Source organism: Lates calcarifer, linkage group LG5, assembly GCF_001640805.2.
Source record: "Lates calcarifer isolate ASB-BC8 linkage group LG5, TLL_Latcal_v3, whole genome shotgun sequence".
NCBI lineage: Eukaryota > Metazoa > Chordata > Actinopteri > Centropomidae > Lates > Lates calcarifer.
The window spans coordinates 142,675-159,461 of NC_066837.1; the positions used below are offsets into that span (position 1 = coordinate 142,675).

The 16,787-nt window shown below is 48.1% G+C and overlaps 2 protein-coding genes across 12 annotated transcripts; both read left to right on the forward strand.

The window, feature by feature from the left end:
• Positions 1-95: 95 nt before the first annotated feature.
• On the forward strand, positions 96-14,894 carry LOC108882267 (signal-induced proliferation-associated 1-like protein 2). Of its 7 annotated transcripts, XM_051070310.1 has the most exons (22): positions 97-276; positions 2,710-2,808; positions 2,895-4,220; positions 4,480-4,607; positions 4,723-4,911; positions 6,654-6,846; positions 6,958-7,061; positions 7,585-7,742; positions 7,835-8,417; positions 8,504-8,778; positions 9,700-9,900; positions 9,988-10,098; positions 10,357-10,433; positions 10,956-11,038; positions 11,127-11,410; positions 11,500-11,667; positions 12,368-12,464; positions 12,545-12,683; positions 12,819-12,932; positions 13,023-13,098; positions 13,181-13,262; positions 13,350-14,894. In XM_051070310.1, exons 3-22 carry the CDS (start codon positions 3,059-3,061, stop codon positions 13,491-13,493), a joined length of 4,368 nt encoding a protein of 1,455 aa, XP_050926267.1. In that variant the 5' UTR covers positions 97-276; positions 2,710-2,808; positions 2,895-3,058; the 3' UTR covers positions 13,494-14,894. The 7 variants fall into 7 exon arrangements, 6 of the variants coding, with proteins under 6 accessions (XP_050926267.1, XP_050926268.1, XP_050926266.1 ...); XR_007813176.1 differs by lacking the exon at positions 2,710-2,808 and having other exon boundaries at positions 96-276; positions 13,058-13,098; positions 13,350-13,410; XM_051070311.1 differs by lacking the exon at positions 2,710-2,808 and having other exon boundaries at positions 97-295.
• A 203-nt stretch (positions 14,895-15,097) lies between these two features.
• On the forward strand, positions 15,098-16,748 carry zgc:110222 (uncharacterized protein LOC550336 homolog). Of its 5 annotated transcripts, none has more exons than XM_018674766.2 (3): positions 15,098-15,254; positions 15,809-16,099; positions 16,203-16,748. In XM_018674766.2, exons 2-3 carry the CDS (start codon positions 15,841-15,843, stop codon positions 16,409-16,411), a joined length of 468 nt encoding a protein of 155 aa, XP_018530282.1. In that variant the 5' UTR covers positions 15,098-15,254; positions 15,809-15,840; the 3' UTR covers positions 16,412-16,748. The 5 variants fall into 5 exon arrangements, with proteins under 5 accessions (XP_018530282.1, XP_018530284.1, XP_050926271.1 ...); XM_018674768.2 differs by having other exon boundaries at positions 15,136-15,420; positions 15,754-16,099; XM_051070314.1 differs by having other exon boundaries at positions 15,138-15,254; positions 15,754-16,099.
• Positions 16,749-16,787: the final 39 nt, after the last annotated feature.

The window sequence follows — 16,787 nt, forward strand, 5'->3', positions numbered from 1 at the left end:
ATGTTGTTTGACTTCACAGAGGAAAAAAAACAAATTGAGTTTGAGAATTTACGAGAAGAACATGAAGGTATCGGCGGAATTTACGAGCGTCACTTGAAGGCACCACAAGCCCAGCAGGGCTGAGGAGTTCGACCGGAAACAGCTGAGAGAGACGCGACTTTACTCTGTGACGGAGATCAGGGTTTCTACTGAGACCAGGACCACAGGACAGAGCCAGAACCGAGTCCGACGAAAACCAGTTCCAGGACTGGACCGAGTCTGCGGAGTTTGACGGAGGTAACTTCAGTCCGTTTCTGTGAGTAACAGAAGAAGTGGCATCAGTGTCAACAGAATCAGAGCTCTGTTGATTTAAGGAAGCTGGTTCTGCTCTTGGTTCGGAGGTCCTCGGTGTTCTGGTCTTGGTTCAAGAGTCAGTACAATGAGAAGTACTCGGATCCTCAGTAAAAGTAGAAATACTCAGTTACTTTCCTCCGGTCAGAGAGAACAAACAGCTGCTGTGTTCTGGTCAGTCAGGAAAATAAACAATTACAGTCTGATCCAGAGTCAGAAATGTTCTTTAAATTCCGTTTTCTGCTCCAATAATCAGCTGGTCTGCGGCCTGTGATCGATCAGAGGATGAAATGATCGGGTTATTGATCAGGTTATTGATAGAAAATCAGTTCTTCAACCAAAACCAAATATTTTCTGTCTCCAGCTTCTGAAACATCTGAAGCTTCTGGATTTAAAGTCAAAGTGAAGACGTCACCGTCGGTCTGAGGGCTCACTGTTCAATTAGTCAGCAGATTAATCAATAATGAAAATTAGTTGTTAGTTAAATTCATGTTTGACCTTCAGTTTGAATCTGAACTGACGAGGTTCAGTTTTCAGAGCTGTTCTGAGATCAGAGAGAAAAAGTGATGATCAATCTGATTTATTGATTAATTTCCTGATTAGTTTCTGATCATTACAGCTGAAGCCTGAGCTCAATGAGATGTCAGTGAACTGACTTTAATCAGAAGAGAAACAATGAACGTGATGTGTCAGGGATCCTCAAGGACCTGGTCCGGACTGAATTCTGGTTCTGGTTTCCTCCTCTGGTGCTAATAAACAACTGATTCTGCAGTCGCTGTCTTTAAACCACAGAAGAAGGAGAGGTGAGCTTCAGACTCTGATAACGAGTCTGACTCATGAATGACCTCTGAGACCTCATCAGTCTGGTCTGGAGATAATAATTTAATGAGTCAGGGTCAGCTTAATGGATCAGACCCCCACCCAGACCCCCACCCTGTGGAGGAGACAGAGCAGACAGGAAGTGGGTCCCTCAGAGACCCTTACCCTCCTCTTGGTCCTCTGTGATCTGGTTTTCTGGACAGGAAGTGATGTAATACAGAAGGTTGAGATCAGTAAACAGGAAGAGCCAATCAGACTGATGTTAGTCAGGTCCAGGTTTATCTGATTCTGGACTCAGACTGACCTCAGATCTGAGAACCTGCAGACAGAAGCTCCTCCACAGTCTGAATCGGACTGGTTTTACTGGAGGACCTGACTGGTCTGCACTGGTCTGCACTGTTTATATTCACAGTATATATATATATACACTGTATGTAGAGTGTGTATAGAGTGAATACTTGTGTCAGAGTCCTGCAGCTGTCTCAGCTGATCATGAGTCAGCTGCTGCAAATATCACACACACTAACACACATGCATGTTGGTCTCTGTCACTTCTGGGGACATTACATTGACCTGAATTCATTTCTTGGAGACCTAATTCACAACCTGAGGTCCTCTGGGTCTCAGTTGGTGACCAGGTTCCAGGCTGTGGATCACCTCAGGTTACTTCAGTAACCACTTTAAAAAGCCATATTTATAAAAAAGGCTCATCCAGTATCTCCGGGCAGAAGCTCAGTTCTGTTGGTTAAGTTTTCTCTTTTGTTTCTTAAATATTTTAACTTCACTGTGTTTATATTTTATTTGTACGAGCACCTTATAACTTTGTAAGAAATGAGCTCTATAAATAGTTTAATATCATTATTATTATTGTTAGTGTTTCTGGACCTGGTGACTCTCAGGATGAGTTGAATCGAAGGCTGTTCTGAGGTCAGTTTAGATGCTGCAGGTGAAGTTGTGATCTGTTGTAGGATACTCTGGTAAAAAGCCAGTTTGAGCTCTGGACATTATTTTCAGTGAGAAGGTGTCGGAGCTTTATGATGAAGCAGTGTTATCAGTCTGTGGTCCCAGATACTGGGGAAGATTCCTGAGACAATGTTAAATCATTGAGGATGCCGTCAGAACCACAGACCTTCTTAGATTGGACTGATTTAGTTCTTTTAGTGTAACTGAGGAGTCCAGTGGGTTCTGACTCTAAACACTGTAGTTTATCTTGTGTGTTTCTGTTGTTTTCTCTTCCATGAACCTCAGAGATCAGAAGGGTTTAAACCTCACATCTCATATTTCAGTGGTTTGTTTTATTTCTCAGCAGCTGGACCTGGTTTCTTTTTTCCTGTATTTTAATGTTTCTCTACAGTGAAGACGTGTGTCCTGGTTCTCTGAGTCTCTGTAGTTTTGTTGTTTGAGGCCTTTGGGTCTGATCAGGTTTTTGTTTTCCCTGTTGAATCCTCAGTGAGTTGTGTTGAGTGATGGGACATGTTGTTGCCTGATAGTGTTGGCAGACAGTGTGACTCAGGGTTGGACCAGTCCTCTTCCTCCTTGGCTGTTTTCCCTTCATTTCAGGACGTTGGTGGGTGGAGCTGAGATGTTGTCAGAGATGAAACACACCTGAGCTCAGGAGGCTGGAAATCAGAGACTGAGGTCTCTGCTGTGTGAACAGAGGTTGTTGTTTCTTTTCTTCCAGTTGGACCTCTCCATGTTTGTTTAGGTTATGAACTACACTGATTTCTTTTCTTCATCTCTTTCAGATCTGTGGAATCTTATGGATTTTCTGGGACTTCATGTTTCAGATCCTGGAGCAGAGAGGGGTCATGAGGTTCAGGTCTAAAAATGAACAGAATCAGTCCTTAAACTTGGTGTAGATTTGAGTTCCTGCTGGACTAGACGGGCAGTCAGAGACAGGCTCTGTGTTATGGGACCTCCAGTGGGTCAGGGAGCTCCTGCTGTGCCTAAGATGGGAGTCCGGGCTCGCATGGCAGACTGGCCTCGGATGAGGGACATCTGGGACTCCCAGCCCCCTCCCAGGTATGACAGCCTGGTCCCGAGCTTTGTGAGTGGAACTCCTCAGTCTTGCACTCCGCTGAAGACGAGTACAGAACTACAAACCAGGTCAGAGACTAGGTACGCACTCTGTGATCTCCTGAGTCCCTCCCCCAGGAGGAGTTTAATGAGGATGAAGAGGAGCAACAGTGAAGTGACCATCAGTGACATTGGGGCTGAAGATCTGGATCCTGCAGCCGTCAACCCAAAAACAGGGGCCACTCTGAGACGAGAGTATGGCAGCACATCCACTTTGGACCAGCAGAATTCAACAGGTTTCATGGAGACTCTGAGGTTGGGGCAGCAGCCCAGTGCACCACCACCGCTCCCTGAACCTCCACACTTCAAAACCCCCCTGTCACAGAGTCTGCAGACCGCTGCTCAGATCGCCCAGGGGGACGTCATCTACATACCAGGGGATGACTACGTAGATGCTTCAGTGTTTTACTATGGGGACAGGGAACGAGTTCAGAGGAAGACGGAGACGGGGATCTTCAGCAGACTGAGGAGTCAGAGGACTGATGGAGACCACATGCAGAAGCAGGACATGAGATTCAGCAGAGGTTTGACCTCTCAGAAATGTTTCTCTCATTACGATGTTCAGAGTATCCTCTTCAACATCAGTGAGTCCTTCACCCACCGAGCAGACCTCCGGAAGAACACCTCCGCCGGGCCCTCAGGGGGATCACAATGGCAGGATGCTCCTGATCCCGGTCCTGATGTGGTGGTGGGCGGCTGTGATGATCTGGAGACATTCAGTGACTGTGAGGACAGACAAAGCAACAGTCTAGTTCTCAGCTGTCCATTTTTTCAGAATGAGATCGGAGGGGAAACAGAGAGGAATCTAGGCCTGACTCGGTCCAGCTCCACCCACAGCGAGTTGGTGCTCAACAGCCGCTGCTCCAGCGCCGGTGTGTCGGTCCTGGAGGTCTGCAGAGAAAACCAGGTGTTCCCCCAAAACCTGATTAAGAACTACGACATTGAACACATCGACCTTGGAGCCAAATACTACCTGAAGTACTTCTACAACAGAGGTAAGACCTGATCCTGATCCTGATCCTGGTCTCAGGCTGGTACTTGATACTGATGTGGGTCTGTTAGCATTGCCAGATTAGCCTGAACCTGTTGGGGGGGTCAACCCTGTTGACCTTTTGACCAGTCAGAACTGTGGAGCTGAATCAGTTAGTGGATTAATAAGTTAATTGACAACAATGCTGATAACTGATCACCTGCTGAAACTTTCAGGCCCATCGGACCACAGAGTAATTCAGTTAATTTATTTTTAATCATCAGATCACCAGAACTACTTTGGTGCTGATGAGAAATTTGGTGCAGTGTCTTTGAGCATCCGCCGGGAGAAACTGGAGGACAGAAAGGACTCGACACAGTACAACTACAGGATCATCCTCAGGACCAGTCAGGTAAACTGGTCTACTTCAGTCCACTTCAGGGACAGGTTGATTACAGGTCAGCTGTGGCTGAACCTGCTGAAGCCGCTCTGACTCTTCAGTCCAGTCTCTGTGTTTTGTCTCTCAGCTGTCCACTCTGAGGGGATCCATCCTGGAGGACTCCATCCCGTCTTCATCCAAACATGGGACGGCCAGAGGTCTCCCTCTGAAGGATGTCCTGGAGTTTGTGGTTCCTGACCTTAACATTCAGAGTCTGAGACTGGCCACCAGTTCACCCAGAGTCCCTGAACTGCTGCTGCAACTGGACCAGCAGGAGGTAAGGAAGCCAATCCACCTGTCTGACCAATCAGCAGTCACCTCAGAGAGCATGTCAGAAACAGCAGAACATTTATTTAAGGATCAGCTGAGTTCAACCATCTGAACTTCAGCTTTTACCTCACTGTATTCATGTCTCAGTCATACGTGTTGTTTATTGATATTTTCAGAAGGAGTCGTGCTGTTTTTCACTTTTCACATCACTAGTAGTTTAGATGTTTTTGCCATGGAGCCATGGACTCAGGATGTTAGCTGTGAAACACTTCAGTCACTTCAGTTTCTGTTTCCATTCAGTCACAGTGTGATTAACAGCAGCTGAACTCTCTGTGATCAGCTCATGGATGTTCAGAGAATTCTCACTGTTTTACTGTGATACTGAAGGAAAGTTAGAAATGGGAAGATTGTGAATGAAGTTCTGCAGCCTCTGTTTCCTCTGAGGTTTATTTTGGATGGAAATCAGAGATATTGTTATCCTCAGGAGGTGAAATCACACTGGATCAGATCAACATGAGGTTCAGGTCTGATTCAGGAGGAGGATGTTTTTGTGACTCTGGAATTTCACATCTGTCAGTCTCCACTTTGGATCAGACTGAAAAAACTATTGGATGGATATTTATGCCTGTTTCCATCTCATGTCTGATTCTGAATATTAACAGTGGTTAAATACAGCAGGTGTCAAAACAGCGTAACAGATGAACTGTGCACGGCTCCATCTGAATCAGATGAGCTGATTTTTATTGGTGCTAATATTATATTTCATTCAGATGTAACTGTCAGTGACTTTTCTCATATTAAAATCAGGAGGTTGACCTGAATATTTTTTCCTGATTATGCTGAACGTGACCTGAATGCAGCATCAGTACATTATTTAATGGTCAATCACATTCAAAGGTTTACATCAAACAGAAAGATCCTGAATATTTGTAAGTGTAAAGACAACAGAAAATACAGCACTGAACCTGAAGCCGGTCTCTCTCCTTTAGTTTGGATTATTTTAAGACAATAGTCTGTGTTTTGTCTTCAGACTTGATGAATAATTCAGCAGCAGCTGCTGGTTTATTTTCTCCAGCACAGTTTCAGAGTCAGTTTCCTTGTTTTTAGATTAAAGTCCCATCAGAGCATCATCTAACTGACTGACAGTGAACGTCTCATTAACAGCTGGGAGGTGATAATGATCCTCACGCTGAGCACAGCAAGGCACTATGGGTGAGAAAAATCCCACCTACTCATTTTAATCAGAAAAACTCTGATTAACAAATCAGCAGGAGCAGCGGCACCCCTTGCAGGTGTCAGGTAGATTTATTTCACACCTGAGGTCCGTTTTCTGAGCAGAGCTGCAGTTTAACCCTCATGTTCTCTGAGGTATGGAACCAGTCAGATAATAAATAATCTTAACATAGACATACCCACAGCTTGTCTTTCTGAGGGTGTCTGTCCAGGTGAGCACACCTGACAGTGACATCATCACTTGTCTCCTCAACCTTGTCAATGTAGAAACATGTTTGTTTGCCTTCATGTCTTCTAACCCTAACCCTTCATGTTAACATCACAACTTTATAGTCGACCACTGACTGTAGTGAATCAAGACATTCTCTGTGAATCAAGACGTTCTCAATGAATCAAGACGTTCTCGCCTCTTTGACGTTTGTGGTTGTTGATGACATTAATGTTACACATTCAGAGACATTTTAAAATCAGTCTCTGACCCAAAATGCTGATCCTTTTCTCCTCCTCCTCCTCCAGCTGAATTTCCAGCACAAAGTGGGAGTTTTGTTCTGTCGGGCCGGACAGACCACTGAGGAGCAGATGTACAACAATGAGACTGGCAGTCCAGCTCTGGACCAGTTCCTGGACCTGCTGGGTCACCGGGTCCGACTGAAGGGTTTCACCAAGTACAGAGCCCAGCTGGACACCACCGGTACCAGAACCACTTCCTGTAATGATGTTACACAGTGATGTCACAGTGATGTCAGTGCTGGATGTGTGTATCAGGTGTTGTAGGTAAACTACTGTTTGTTTACTTCCTGTTTGTTTTGTTTCCTGTCAGGTGACTCGACAGGAAGTCACTCAGTTTATACGACATTCAGAGAATTCGAGCTGATGTTCCATGTTTCAACTCTACTGCCATACACTGCAAACGATACTCAGCAGGTACTATTACTACTACTGCCATATACTGGTGGTTGGTGTGGATTGTGTGTCATCACAGTCGATTCTCTCTGGTCTTTGAATGATGGTGGCAGGAGGAGGAAGTCTGGGACCCAGCCCCCACCTTCAGTGCTATCCAGTTCCCATCATGCTCTGTTGCTCCTCTCTGTGTTCACAGCTTCAACATGTTGATTTAACACATCAACATTTGATAATTAGATCTCTGCTGTTGCAGATGTTTCCATGGCAACAACTCTGCCATTAATTAACACCCAGTGAGTGAACAAGTCAGAGGAGAGTCGGGAGGTAACAACAGATGCAGTACTACAGGTCCCAGTACTGCTGTACCACAGTACTGTTGTTTAGCTTTTACCAGCTGTGATCAGATCAGAATAATCTTTGTCATTGCACTGATGCAACCACACAAATACAACACAGGTCTGATCTAGGACCCTGAGCTAATCCTGAACCCTGAGCTGGTCCTGGACCCTGAGCCGATGATATTTGTTTGTTTGTTTGTTTTCAGGTGCTACGAAAACGGCACATCGAGAACAACACTGTGACAGTGATTTTCCAGGAGCCCAACGCTCCGCCCTTCAGCCCCAGAAACATCCGATCACACTTTCAACATGTCTTCGTCATCGTCAGAGTCCACCAACCCTGCAGCCAACACACCTGCTACAGGTGAGACTGTCCCTCCTACAGGTGAGACTGTACCTGAGTACCTGTAGCAGGTATAATAGCTCCTGTTGTTTGTGCCTCCACCTGTCCTTCAGGGTTGCTGTCTCCAGGTGTAGAGACGTCCCGTCCTTCGGGCCGTTGATCCCAGCAGGTCAGATGTTTCCCGCCTCCTCCACCTTCAGAGACTTCCTACTGACGAAGATCATCAATGCCGAACACGCCGTGCACAGGTCAGAGAAGTTTGTTGCCATGGCGACGTGCAGCAGACGGGAACACCTGAAGGAGCTGGTGGAGAACTTTGCCTCGTCGACGTCGGTGGACTCGTCCTCCTCTGCCAGGTTCAGCTTCATCTCTCTGGGCGGGAAGAAGAAGGAGCGCAGCGTGCCACGGCCGCAGGCTCACCTGCAGAGCGGCGGTGCACTCACCTGGAGCGTGACAGCTCAAGACTTCAGCCGCTCCGCTGCCATCGCCTGCCAACTTGCCGTCTCCAGCCACGCAGTGGTGCTGATAGAGGAGGCGACGAGACAGGTGGTGTTCAACTGTTACTGCAGAGAGGTGATCGGCTGGAGCGCCGGACACAGAGGCATCAAACTGTTCTACGAACACGGAGACTGCCTGATGTTTTCAACACAGGAGGGAAGCTGGGAGGACGTCCGCGAGATCACCCAGAGGCTGCAGGTACAGAGCAATCTGATTGGTCCAGCTGTTTCAGTCATGTGCTCTTTAAGTTTTAGAGATATTTGTTGTGTTGTTTCTGTGGTCAGGCGGTGACTCGAGGCGGGGTGGCGGTGGAGATGACTCTCAGGAGGAACCGACTTGGTGAGCTCGGCTTTCATGTGAACTTCGAAGGCGTGGTGGCGGACGTCGAGGCCCACAGTTTGGCCTGGCAGGCGGGCCTTCGCTCCGGCTGCAGGCTGATGGAGATCTGTGGGGTTGCCGTGGTAACGCTATCTCACGAACAGATGATTGAGCTGCTGAGGACGTCTGCGACAGTCAGTGTAGTCGTTGTTCCACCGAACAGAGATGGGACGGCGCGCAGGTCAGGACTGGGTTTATCTTTATATTGATATGTTGGAGGAGGTTCAGGTCAAACAGAGTCTGAGGAGCAGGTTGGTTTGTGTGTTTCTTCTCCCTCAGTTTAATGTGTTTCCCTCTGTCTCTGACTCGGGGGAGGAGGATCAGAGGGTGGGATAGGGACTCAGGTCTCAGCCTGTTCAGCTTCCTCAGTATTTCTCTCTGCTGAATGTGTTTGTGCAGCAAAAACCATAAAACCCAGAAACACCAAACACCAGCAGGTGTGCTGTGAATCCCTCCCAGCTGTGGACTTCATATTTTAGCTGAATCAGATCCCTGAGACGCTGAAGACTCTGGACTGTCTCAGTTGACTCTTCAGGGTCATGTGGAGGTCTGGGACAGTACCTGTGGACTGTGGAGGGTCAGATTATCAGGGAATCCAATTGATCGTCCAAACTCAGGTTCAGGAGGAGTGATGTGGGTCCTGTCCAGACCAACCTGAGGGGTCCTGAGACCATCCAGTCTACATGCTGCTGGATCACTGGGTTAAACTGCAGCTAAAACATCAAAACACTTCCCGTCTCAGAACCAGAGGGTGGAGGTCTGGGTTTACAGACCAGAGGGAGTCAGGGATTCAAGGATTCCTCTGCAGTTGACATGTACGCTGTGTTTGTAGTCCCACCCCCCCACTCCCACCGCAGCACTGATTCCTCCTGAAACTCAGTCACTGAATTAATAATAACCTGCAATGTTTTTAAGGTCAGTTCTTCCATCTGTGCTGCAGAGAACGAGGAAAGATTATCAGAGCAGAAAATGTTCTGGAGCTAACGTATGTACGACTGACTCTGTCTCTGACTCTGTCTCTGACTCTGACTCTGACTCTGTCCTCCTCTTCATTCATTCATTCATCCATTCATTCATTCCTGGTTGTTTTCCTTCTCTTCAGGAGTTTCTCTGAGATTTATCGAGTCCAGGTCATCGAGTACAAACTGGACTCCGATGTCACTTCCTGCTCGTTCAGAGCACCCCCCCTCACCTGCCACCAGGTGTCTGCAGCCCCGCCCCCTCCCAGACACTCATCCGATCAGAGTGCAGCATCAGAACCAGAACGGCAGAGCTCATGTTTGGATGTGAAGGAAGGATCCAGGTAACACTCACCTGAGCTCACCTGTTACCTCTGTAAACTTGTACAGGTACAGGTACAGGGGAGTTTAATTCAGTTTTTTTTTCCCAGAATGCCTCAGGTCTCGTCTCCCTCCTCACGGTTCTGGTGCTCGCCGAGTAACCAGTCGACCTCCAGCGACCCTGGACCATCTGTGACCCTCCAGAACCAGATCCACGGCAGGTAATCTGATTACAATAATCTGGTTACTAATGCTTGTAGTTACACCACCAGTACTGCAGTAATCTGATTACAGAAGTCTGTCTGTGATGGGTCACGGTGGCAGCAGGTTCAAGACCAGAAGACTGGAACAGATGGACTGAGAACTACAGCTGAAGAATCAATCGATTACTGATCATCAATATCAATCAAGTCAATAATAATCAAGTCGTGATTATTACAGGTTTGTTATGACATCATCAGCTGTTTTTGTCCCCCCAGTGGTCATCCTGATTGGTCGATGAGCTCTGATGAACACCAGTCCAGATTGGAGAGGACCAGGAGGACCAGGTCTACAGGTCAGTTTAACCAGACATGATCCAGAACAGGAACACGGACCAGAGACCACAGACCACAGACCACAGGCCAGATCAAACTACTGACCAATCAGATCACTGGACAACCAGAGTCATCATTCCTACAGGGCAGGGGCAAAAGAGTTTATAAATGACAGATAATAAAGATCAATAGCTAATTTTATCGATCAGTGAATGGTTTTTCTGTTTGTTTATCTGAATGAATAAAAAATGTTTCTGAGATCAGGAAATCCTGATCATGTGACCTCGTCAGGTTTAAAGAAGTCAGGTAATGAAAAGACTTCCTGGCTCTGTTAAACCTGGTTCATGGTCCAGGTCCCTGGTCCTGGTCTGGTTTTTCAGTTTGGAGGAGGATCAGTTTTTCAAAATAAAAGATGTTAAATCTTAATGTCACTAATCATAATGACCTTTGACCCTGTGGTGACCTCTGAGCCCTCTGATTGGACCGTTCAACAAGAAAACAAAAACTGACAGGAAGTAAAACATCTTCATGTTTTCCTCCAGAGTCCAGCTGCCTTCATCATCATCGTCACGTGACGAAGGTCCTGAAGGGGAGTCAGCTGAGTCCGACTGACAGACAGCTCACAGTGAGTCCAGGTCCAGGTCCAGGTCCAGGTTCAGGTTTATCAGTCTGTCAGTTTGTCTGAAGATAAAACTCTGAGTGTTTCTCCTCAGTCTGCAGGGAAACTGAGTTCAAGCAACTCCAGCAGCAACACGTTGTCCAGCAGCAGCAGTGACGACAGACGCTCGGAGAAGCGAGGCCTCACCTGCACCGCGGCACCCTCCACAGACAGTGGGATAGACTCCGCCCCCTGCTCAGCATCCGTCCCGCCTCACGTTGCCGGGGCGACACTGATCCTGAGAGACGTCTGGGGGGAGGGGCCAGAGACCCGGGGAACCAACGTGACGCCCTTACCTGGTCACGTGACCGACCTGAGTGACACCTGCTCTTTGTCCAGGTGAGTTAAGGTGGTTCAAGTTTAAGGTGGTTCCAGCTCCATCTGAGGTTTTCACTCGATCATGTGACTGATCATGTGATCTGTCTCAGTGACTCACGTGGATCCACCTTGTCTGGACGAAGACCTGAGATCACCTCTTCACCTGAGGCTTTCATCACCTGTGACCAGGGGGCGGGGCCTAGTCGGGAGACACGCCCATCAGAGGGGGAGGGACCTTACAGATCAGAGGGGGGGTCACTGCTGGAGGAGGCCGACAGGTGAGAGACTGAATGAATGAATGAGGAGTTCTGGTTCAGATGAAAATAATAAACTTTATAAATCGTCTTTTTTCTCTCAGATCCAGATGTTAATTTACCTGTTAGAACACCTGACTGACTGTCCAATCAGAGAGCTTCGCTCTGCAAAACTATTTTCCAATCACTGTTCCTCTGTTGCTGTGGTAACTCCTGTCACCTGCACCTCACCTGTAAAATGTCTGAAGCACTGAAATGGTTAATCTCCTCTTCTCCTCCTCCTCTCTCCTCCTCCTCCTCTTCTCCTCCTCTCTCCTCCTCCTCTTCTCTTCCTCTTCTCCTCCTCCTCTCTCCTCCTCTCCTCCTCTCTCCTCCTTCTCCTTCTCCTCTTCTCTCCTCCTCCTCTTCTCCTCCTCCTTCTCGTCCTCTTCTCCTCCTCCTCTCTCCTCCTCTCTCCTCCTCTCTCTCCTCCTCCTCCTCTCCTCCTCTCTCCTCTCTCCTCCTCCTCTCCTCCTCCTCTCCTCCTCTCTCCTCCTCTCCTCCTCTCTCCTCCTCCTCTCCTCCTCCTCTCCTCCTCTCTCCTCCTCTTCTCCGTCTCCTCCTCTCCTCCTCTCTCCTCCTCCGTCTCCTCCTCCTCTCCTCCTCTCTCCTCCTCTCCTCCTCTCTCCTCCTCCATCTCCTCCTCCTCTCCTCCTCTCTCCTCCTCCTCTCTCCTCCTCCTCAGACTGCAGCAGTTGCTGACCTCAGATCTTCAGTTTGACTCTCGTCCAATCAGAGAGGTCTTTGTCAGGATGATGCGTTCTGTTGCTGCAGGTGAACAGGTGAGTCCGTCATCGTCTGTTTCACATCGTTGGTTAAAACTCTTTTGAAAGCAGCTCAGAGCGTCATCTCTCTCTGACAGGTGTTTCCTGTTCAGTCTGTCCTGACTCTGACTCGGTCGATGTCGGATGACAGCCTGTACAGGACGACCGTGTCACATCGCAGCATGCCACGACCACAGACCGCGCTACAGCGGAGTGAGTCTGACTTTCAAAATAAAGGTTTTCTTCCATCAAATGTCTTCTGTATTTCATTTAACTTTTTATGGAACTTTTATTTTGAAAGGACATTAGTGGAGAACTGTATTGCTCAGTTATTGATCAGGTCTCAGATCAGCCATCTGTCTCTCCTCACAGGTGAGCTCTGTCACTCTGACAGCTCATTGGCTGAGAGGTCCAGGAAGCCCCTCCCACAGGTGACATCACACTTGAGCTGGTCTCACGTGGTGGACGCTACTCGAGTGTTTGAAGGTAACCAAACACAAACCAGCATCATCAGCTCCTGTGTCTCCATGGTAACCACCAGGTGCGGCAGTGTGACTCAAGTGTTTGTTTCCATAGTAACAGGCGTGTTTTCGTCGTTGTCCCTGCATCAGGACGTCAGAGTGACATCACAGCGCTCCCCCCTGCAGGACAGGTGAGGAAGTACACCTGAGAGTTCACTGAGCTGATAAAGGTAACATCAGTGACATCACAATGACATCACGTCTCCTCCTCAGTGACATCACGGCCACCTCCCTCTCAGGTAAAGTCTTCCAGTTGGAGGAGATTCTCCGTCAGCTGCAGCTCGACCTGCTGAAGGTAAACACACCTGAGGCTGATGATTTCACACAGGTGAGCCGATGACATCATCACCCTGACCGGTCTGTGTGTCTGTGGTGCGTTCAGGAGCAGCAGGACAAAGCGGCGCTGCAGCAGCAGGTGCTGAACCTCCGTCAGAACAACCTGCGGCTGCAGGAGGAGAGTCAGAGCGCCGCCGACCACATCAGACGCTTCGCAGCCTGGCTGCTGCAGAGGAGCCCATCACCATAGAAACAGCCAGATCAGAGGACTGGGTGTTGCTATGGCAACCTCAGAGCACAGAGGGAAACCTGTCGTTACCATGGTGACCTCAGCTTGTAAAGGTTCCCTTTGACCAATCAGAGCGCAGCACACTTTATACTGAAGCTGACTGGTCAGATGTTTGTCTTCTTTTACCCAGAATCCTTTGTGTTTCCTGTCAGAGACTCTGCTGATGCTTTTTACTGTTTCTGAACTTTTTCTGTTGAAATTTATTCAACTTCTTACTGACGACGAAAAACAGACGCGACGTTGTTAAACTAAACCTGTATTTTATTGAATGATGACATCATCCAGACGCCATCATCTGATTGGCTGCTGCCTCCTCAGGGTTTGAAATCTGATCTGAGAGCAGTTTGCTCAGACTGACCTGTGATCAGCTCCATGAGTTCAGCTCTCCTTCAGGTGAGTCACCTGCTGTCTCCATGATGGAGGCCCATGCCATGTCCAGGTGAGTCCCTGGCTGGCGGGAGCAGGAAGCTGGACCAGGTCCTGATGGGTCATATGTGGTCAGATCCAGCTCAGGCCGGGGGAGTCCAGGTCCTGGTCCAGCTGATAAAGGTCTGCCTTAGCAGAGACCACGTGACCCGGTGGTGATGAAGGACTCAATGAGACCAGGACCAGGATTGTTGACAGAGACCTGTCTCAGCTGTGCTTTCTTCCTCTGTGGTGAAACGAGCTCAAACATTGTTTCTGCTCTGACGACTTTAACCTCAGTGTGTGTGTGTGTGTGTGTGTGTGTGTGTGTGTGTGTGTGTGTGTGTGTGTGTGTGTCTGCAGGATCAGAGTGTTTGACGTGTAAAGTGTGTTGTTGTATCTTTGTGAGGTCGTTTGTTCAGCTCCCTGTAGGTCCCCACAAGTGGAGATGAGTGTGTATGTGTGTGTCATGTTCGTCTGAATGAACACATGAAGCAGATGTAGGTCACACACACACACACACACACAGTTACAGTCTCTGCTGTAGAGACACTGTTTCTCTGCACATTTAGATCTGAAGTCAGGTCCAGGTCCTGGTCCTGGTCCAGTTCCAGGTCCAGGTCCTGGTCCAGCTCCAGGTCTAACAGTTTAGATCTTCAAACGTCTGAATCCTGATCCAGGTCTATCCTCAAACCTCAGACAGGAAACCTTCTCCTGATGAAGATGAGTTAAACTTTTCAAAATAAAAGCAGCCACAGACAGGTGAATCTGGTTTTTCAGAGTAAAGGTCTGGTGTGATTGACTGTTTTCATTTTAACTTTATTTCTTAATTTTTCTAATTGAATGACTTTTATTCTGAAATGTTTCTGCTCCTGACATCCTGTTGATAAAGCGTGGGACTGTTCCTTTAACTGCGACTGTCAGACAGCTCTGTGTTAATAAAGTTTTATAGAGTGACTCAGAGAACAGTGAGGCCCCCGGGGGCCGCGACCCCATCTGTTTCTAATCTGAGCATCGAACCCACGGGGCCGGCGGCACGCTCTCATTCTACTGTGATTCTCTTCTTTATTCTGTCCATCACTGAGAGAAGAAGAAGAAGAGAAAACACCGAGGTTTAGATCCTGAATCTGGACTCAGACGCAGGACCAGCTGTGAAAACGGATTCACTCTGAACTCACCTGATCACCATGGTAACCTGCAGTGTGTTAAAGGAGCGGTGTGTAGCCTGTAGAGGGCGGTGTGACTCGTGTATATCATTTAACCCAGAGAAGAAGAAACGGTCGGAGGAGGAAACATCAGCGGAGTCCGGATCCTGATGTGAGTCCTGAGACCGTCAGCCCGTTAACATCAACTAAAACCACATTCACCGACAGTTTAGCTCGTTTAACTCTGATTCAGCTGTAAACATCAATCAGTTGTCTACAGAGAGTTTTCATGTCTCCAGACATTCCGCCCAAACACTTCCCGCTCTGAAGGGAGAACGGTTCGTACCAAACTCCATTCAAATATTCGGCGATTTAATGTTTCCCCGTTTATCTGCGGAGAGAATCAACTTGTTAGAAGATGAATAAGTTTAAGGAAGGAGGAGAGTTTTCTGGTTAAATCTGCAGAAACACATCATCACAGTTCAGTTAAATGAAGGAGCTGAGTGTGTGGAGAAACTCTTCCTGTGTACACGAGACGAAAGACGAGAGTCTTTCACCAAACTCCGTTTGCTTGTTTCCCTGTTTATCTCTGAATGAATCTGTGATATTGGAAGAATCGTCTCTGGTCCATTCAGAAAAGTACTTTAATGTTTTCTCTGGTTTTTATTCAGAGTTCAGTTTAAATCCAGAAACTGACACTTCCTCCTCCGGTCCACACGGGGTCAGTACTGAGCCCGGGGGGCGCTTGTTTTGTAGACATGTCGGTGCAGGTGTGGTGCCTGTCGTTCCGGCAGCCGTACGCCGGTCTGGTTCTGGACGGGGTAAAGACGGTGGAGAGCCGCTGGAGGCCGCTGCTGGCCCCGCTGCAGAACCAGACCCTGGCAGTCCACATAGCCCGGCGGGACTGGGAAGGGGACGAGTGGCGGACGGTGCTGAGCGGTCCGCTAGGGATGAACCGGGCTCAGGTCCAGGAGCTGCTGGAGTCCGGGGAGCGGTTCGGACGCGGCGTGGTGGCAGGTGAGAAAGTATGTCTGTTCTCTCTGATATTCCCGTTTAGTTTTTAGTTATTCCTGACTAGGCGTCCCTGAAAGCATCATCTTTAGAAATAAATCTCTTTCAGGATTGGTAGATGTGGGCGGGACCTGGCTCTGCCCCGCCTCCCTACAGGGGGAGAGGCTACAGCACCTGGAGCGGTCGGCCGTTCTGATTGGTCTGCAGGAGAAACACCTGACTCACCTGTCCAACCCGCGCTGGCTGAAGGAGCCGCTGAGCGCCCGAGGAGGTCGTGACCTTTGGATCGTGGACATTCCTGCAGAGCTCTTACCATGACGACACGTGATGCTCAGAGAGAACAATGCGTTCAGGGTCTGGGACTGGACGTAGACCTGGTCTGGTCTGAAATGAACTCTTGCTGATCAATAATGATCACTGATTGATTTCAGTCATCAGATGATCAATACTTCACTGACGTCTTTGTTGTAATCAAAGACGTAAACAGTTGTTGAAATAATGTTCAGGTGTGTTTACTGTCTCTGTCCACAACAACAAGAATCATCATTTTACAAACCTGGATCCTGAGACTTGATATTTACATGTAATCAGCTTGTGACTGTAATAGATTACTTTTAGCATCTGTAATGATAAAGGTCACTGATGAACCGATGAACAGAGGTCTGTACTACAAAGTGAGGTAACTGTCTCATCA

Coding starts and splice junctions, on each gene's coding strand:
- zgc:110222 (XM_018674766.2), top strand. CDS start 15,841: ATGTCGGTGCAGGTGTGGTGCCTGTCGTTCCGGCAGCCGTACGCCGGT. Junction 16,100..16,202: donor CGGACGCGGCGTGGTGGCAG/GTGAGAAAGTAT, acceptor AATCTCTTTCAG/GATTGGTAGATGTGGGCGGG.
- LOC108882267 (XM_051070311.1), top strand. CDS start 3,059: ATGGGACCTCCAGTGGGTCAGGGAGCTCCTGCTGTGCCTAAGATGGGA. Junction 4,912..6,653: donor TGCAACTGGACCAGCAGGAG/GTAAGGAAGCCA, acceptor CTCCTCCTCCAG/CTGAATTTCCAGCACAAAGT. Junction 11,668..12,367: donor CTGCTGGAGGAGGCCGACAG/GTGAGAGACTGA, acceptor CCTCCTCCTCAG/ACTGCAGCAGTTGCTGACCT.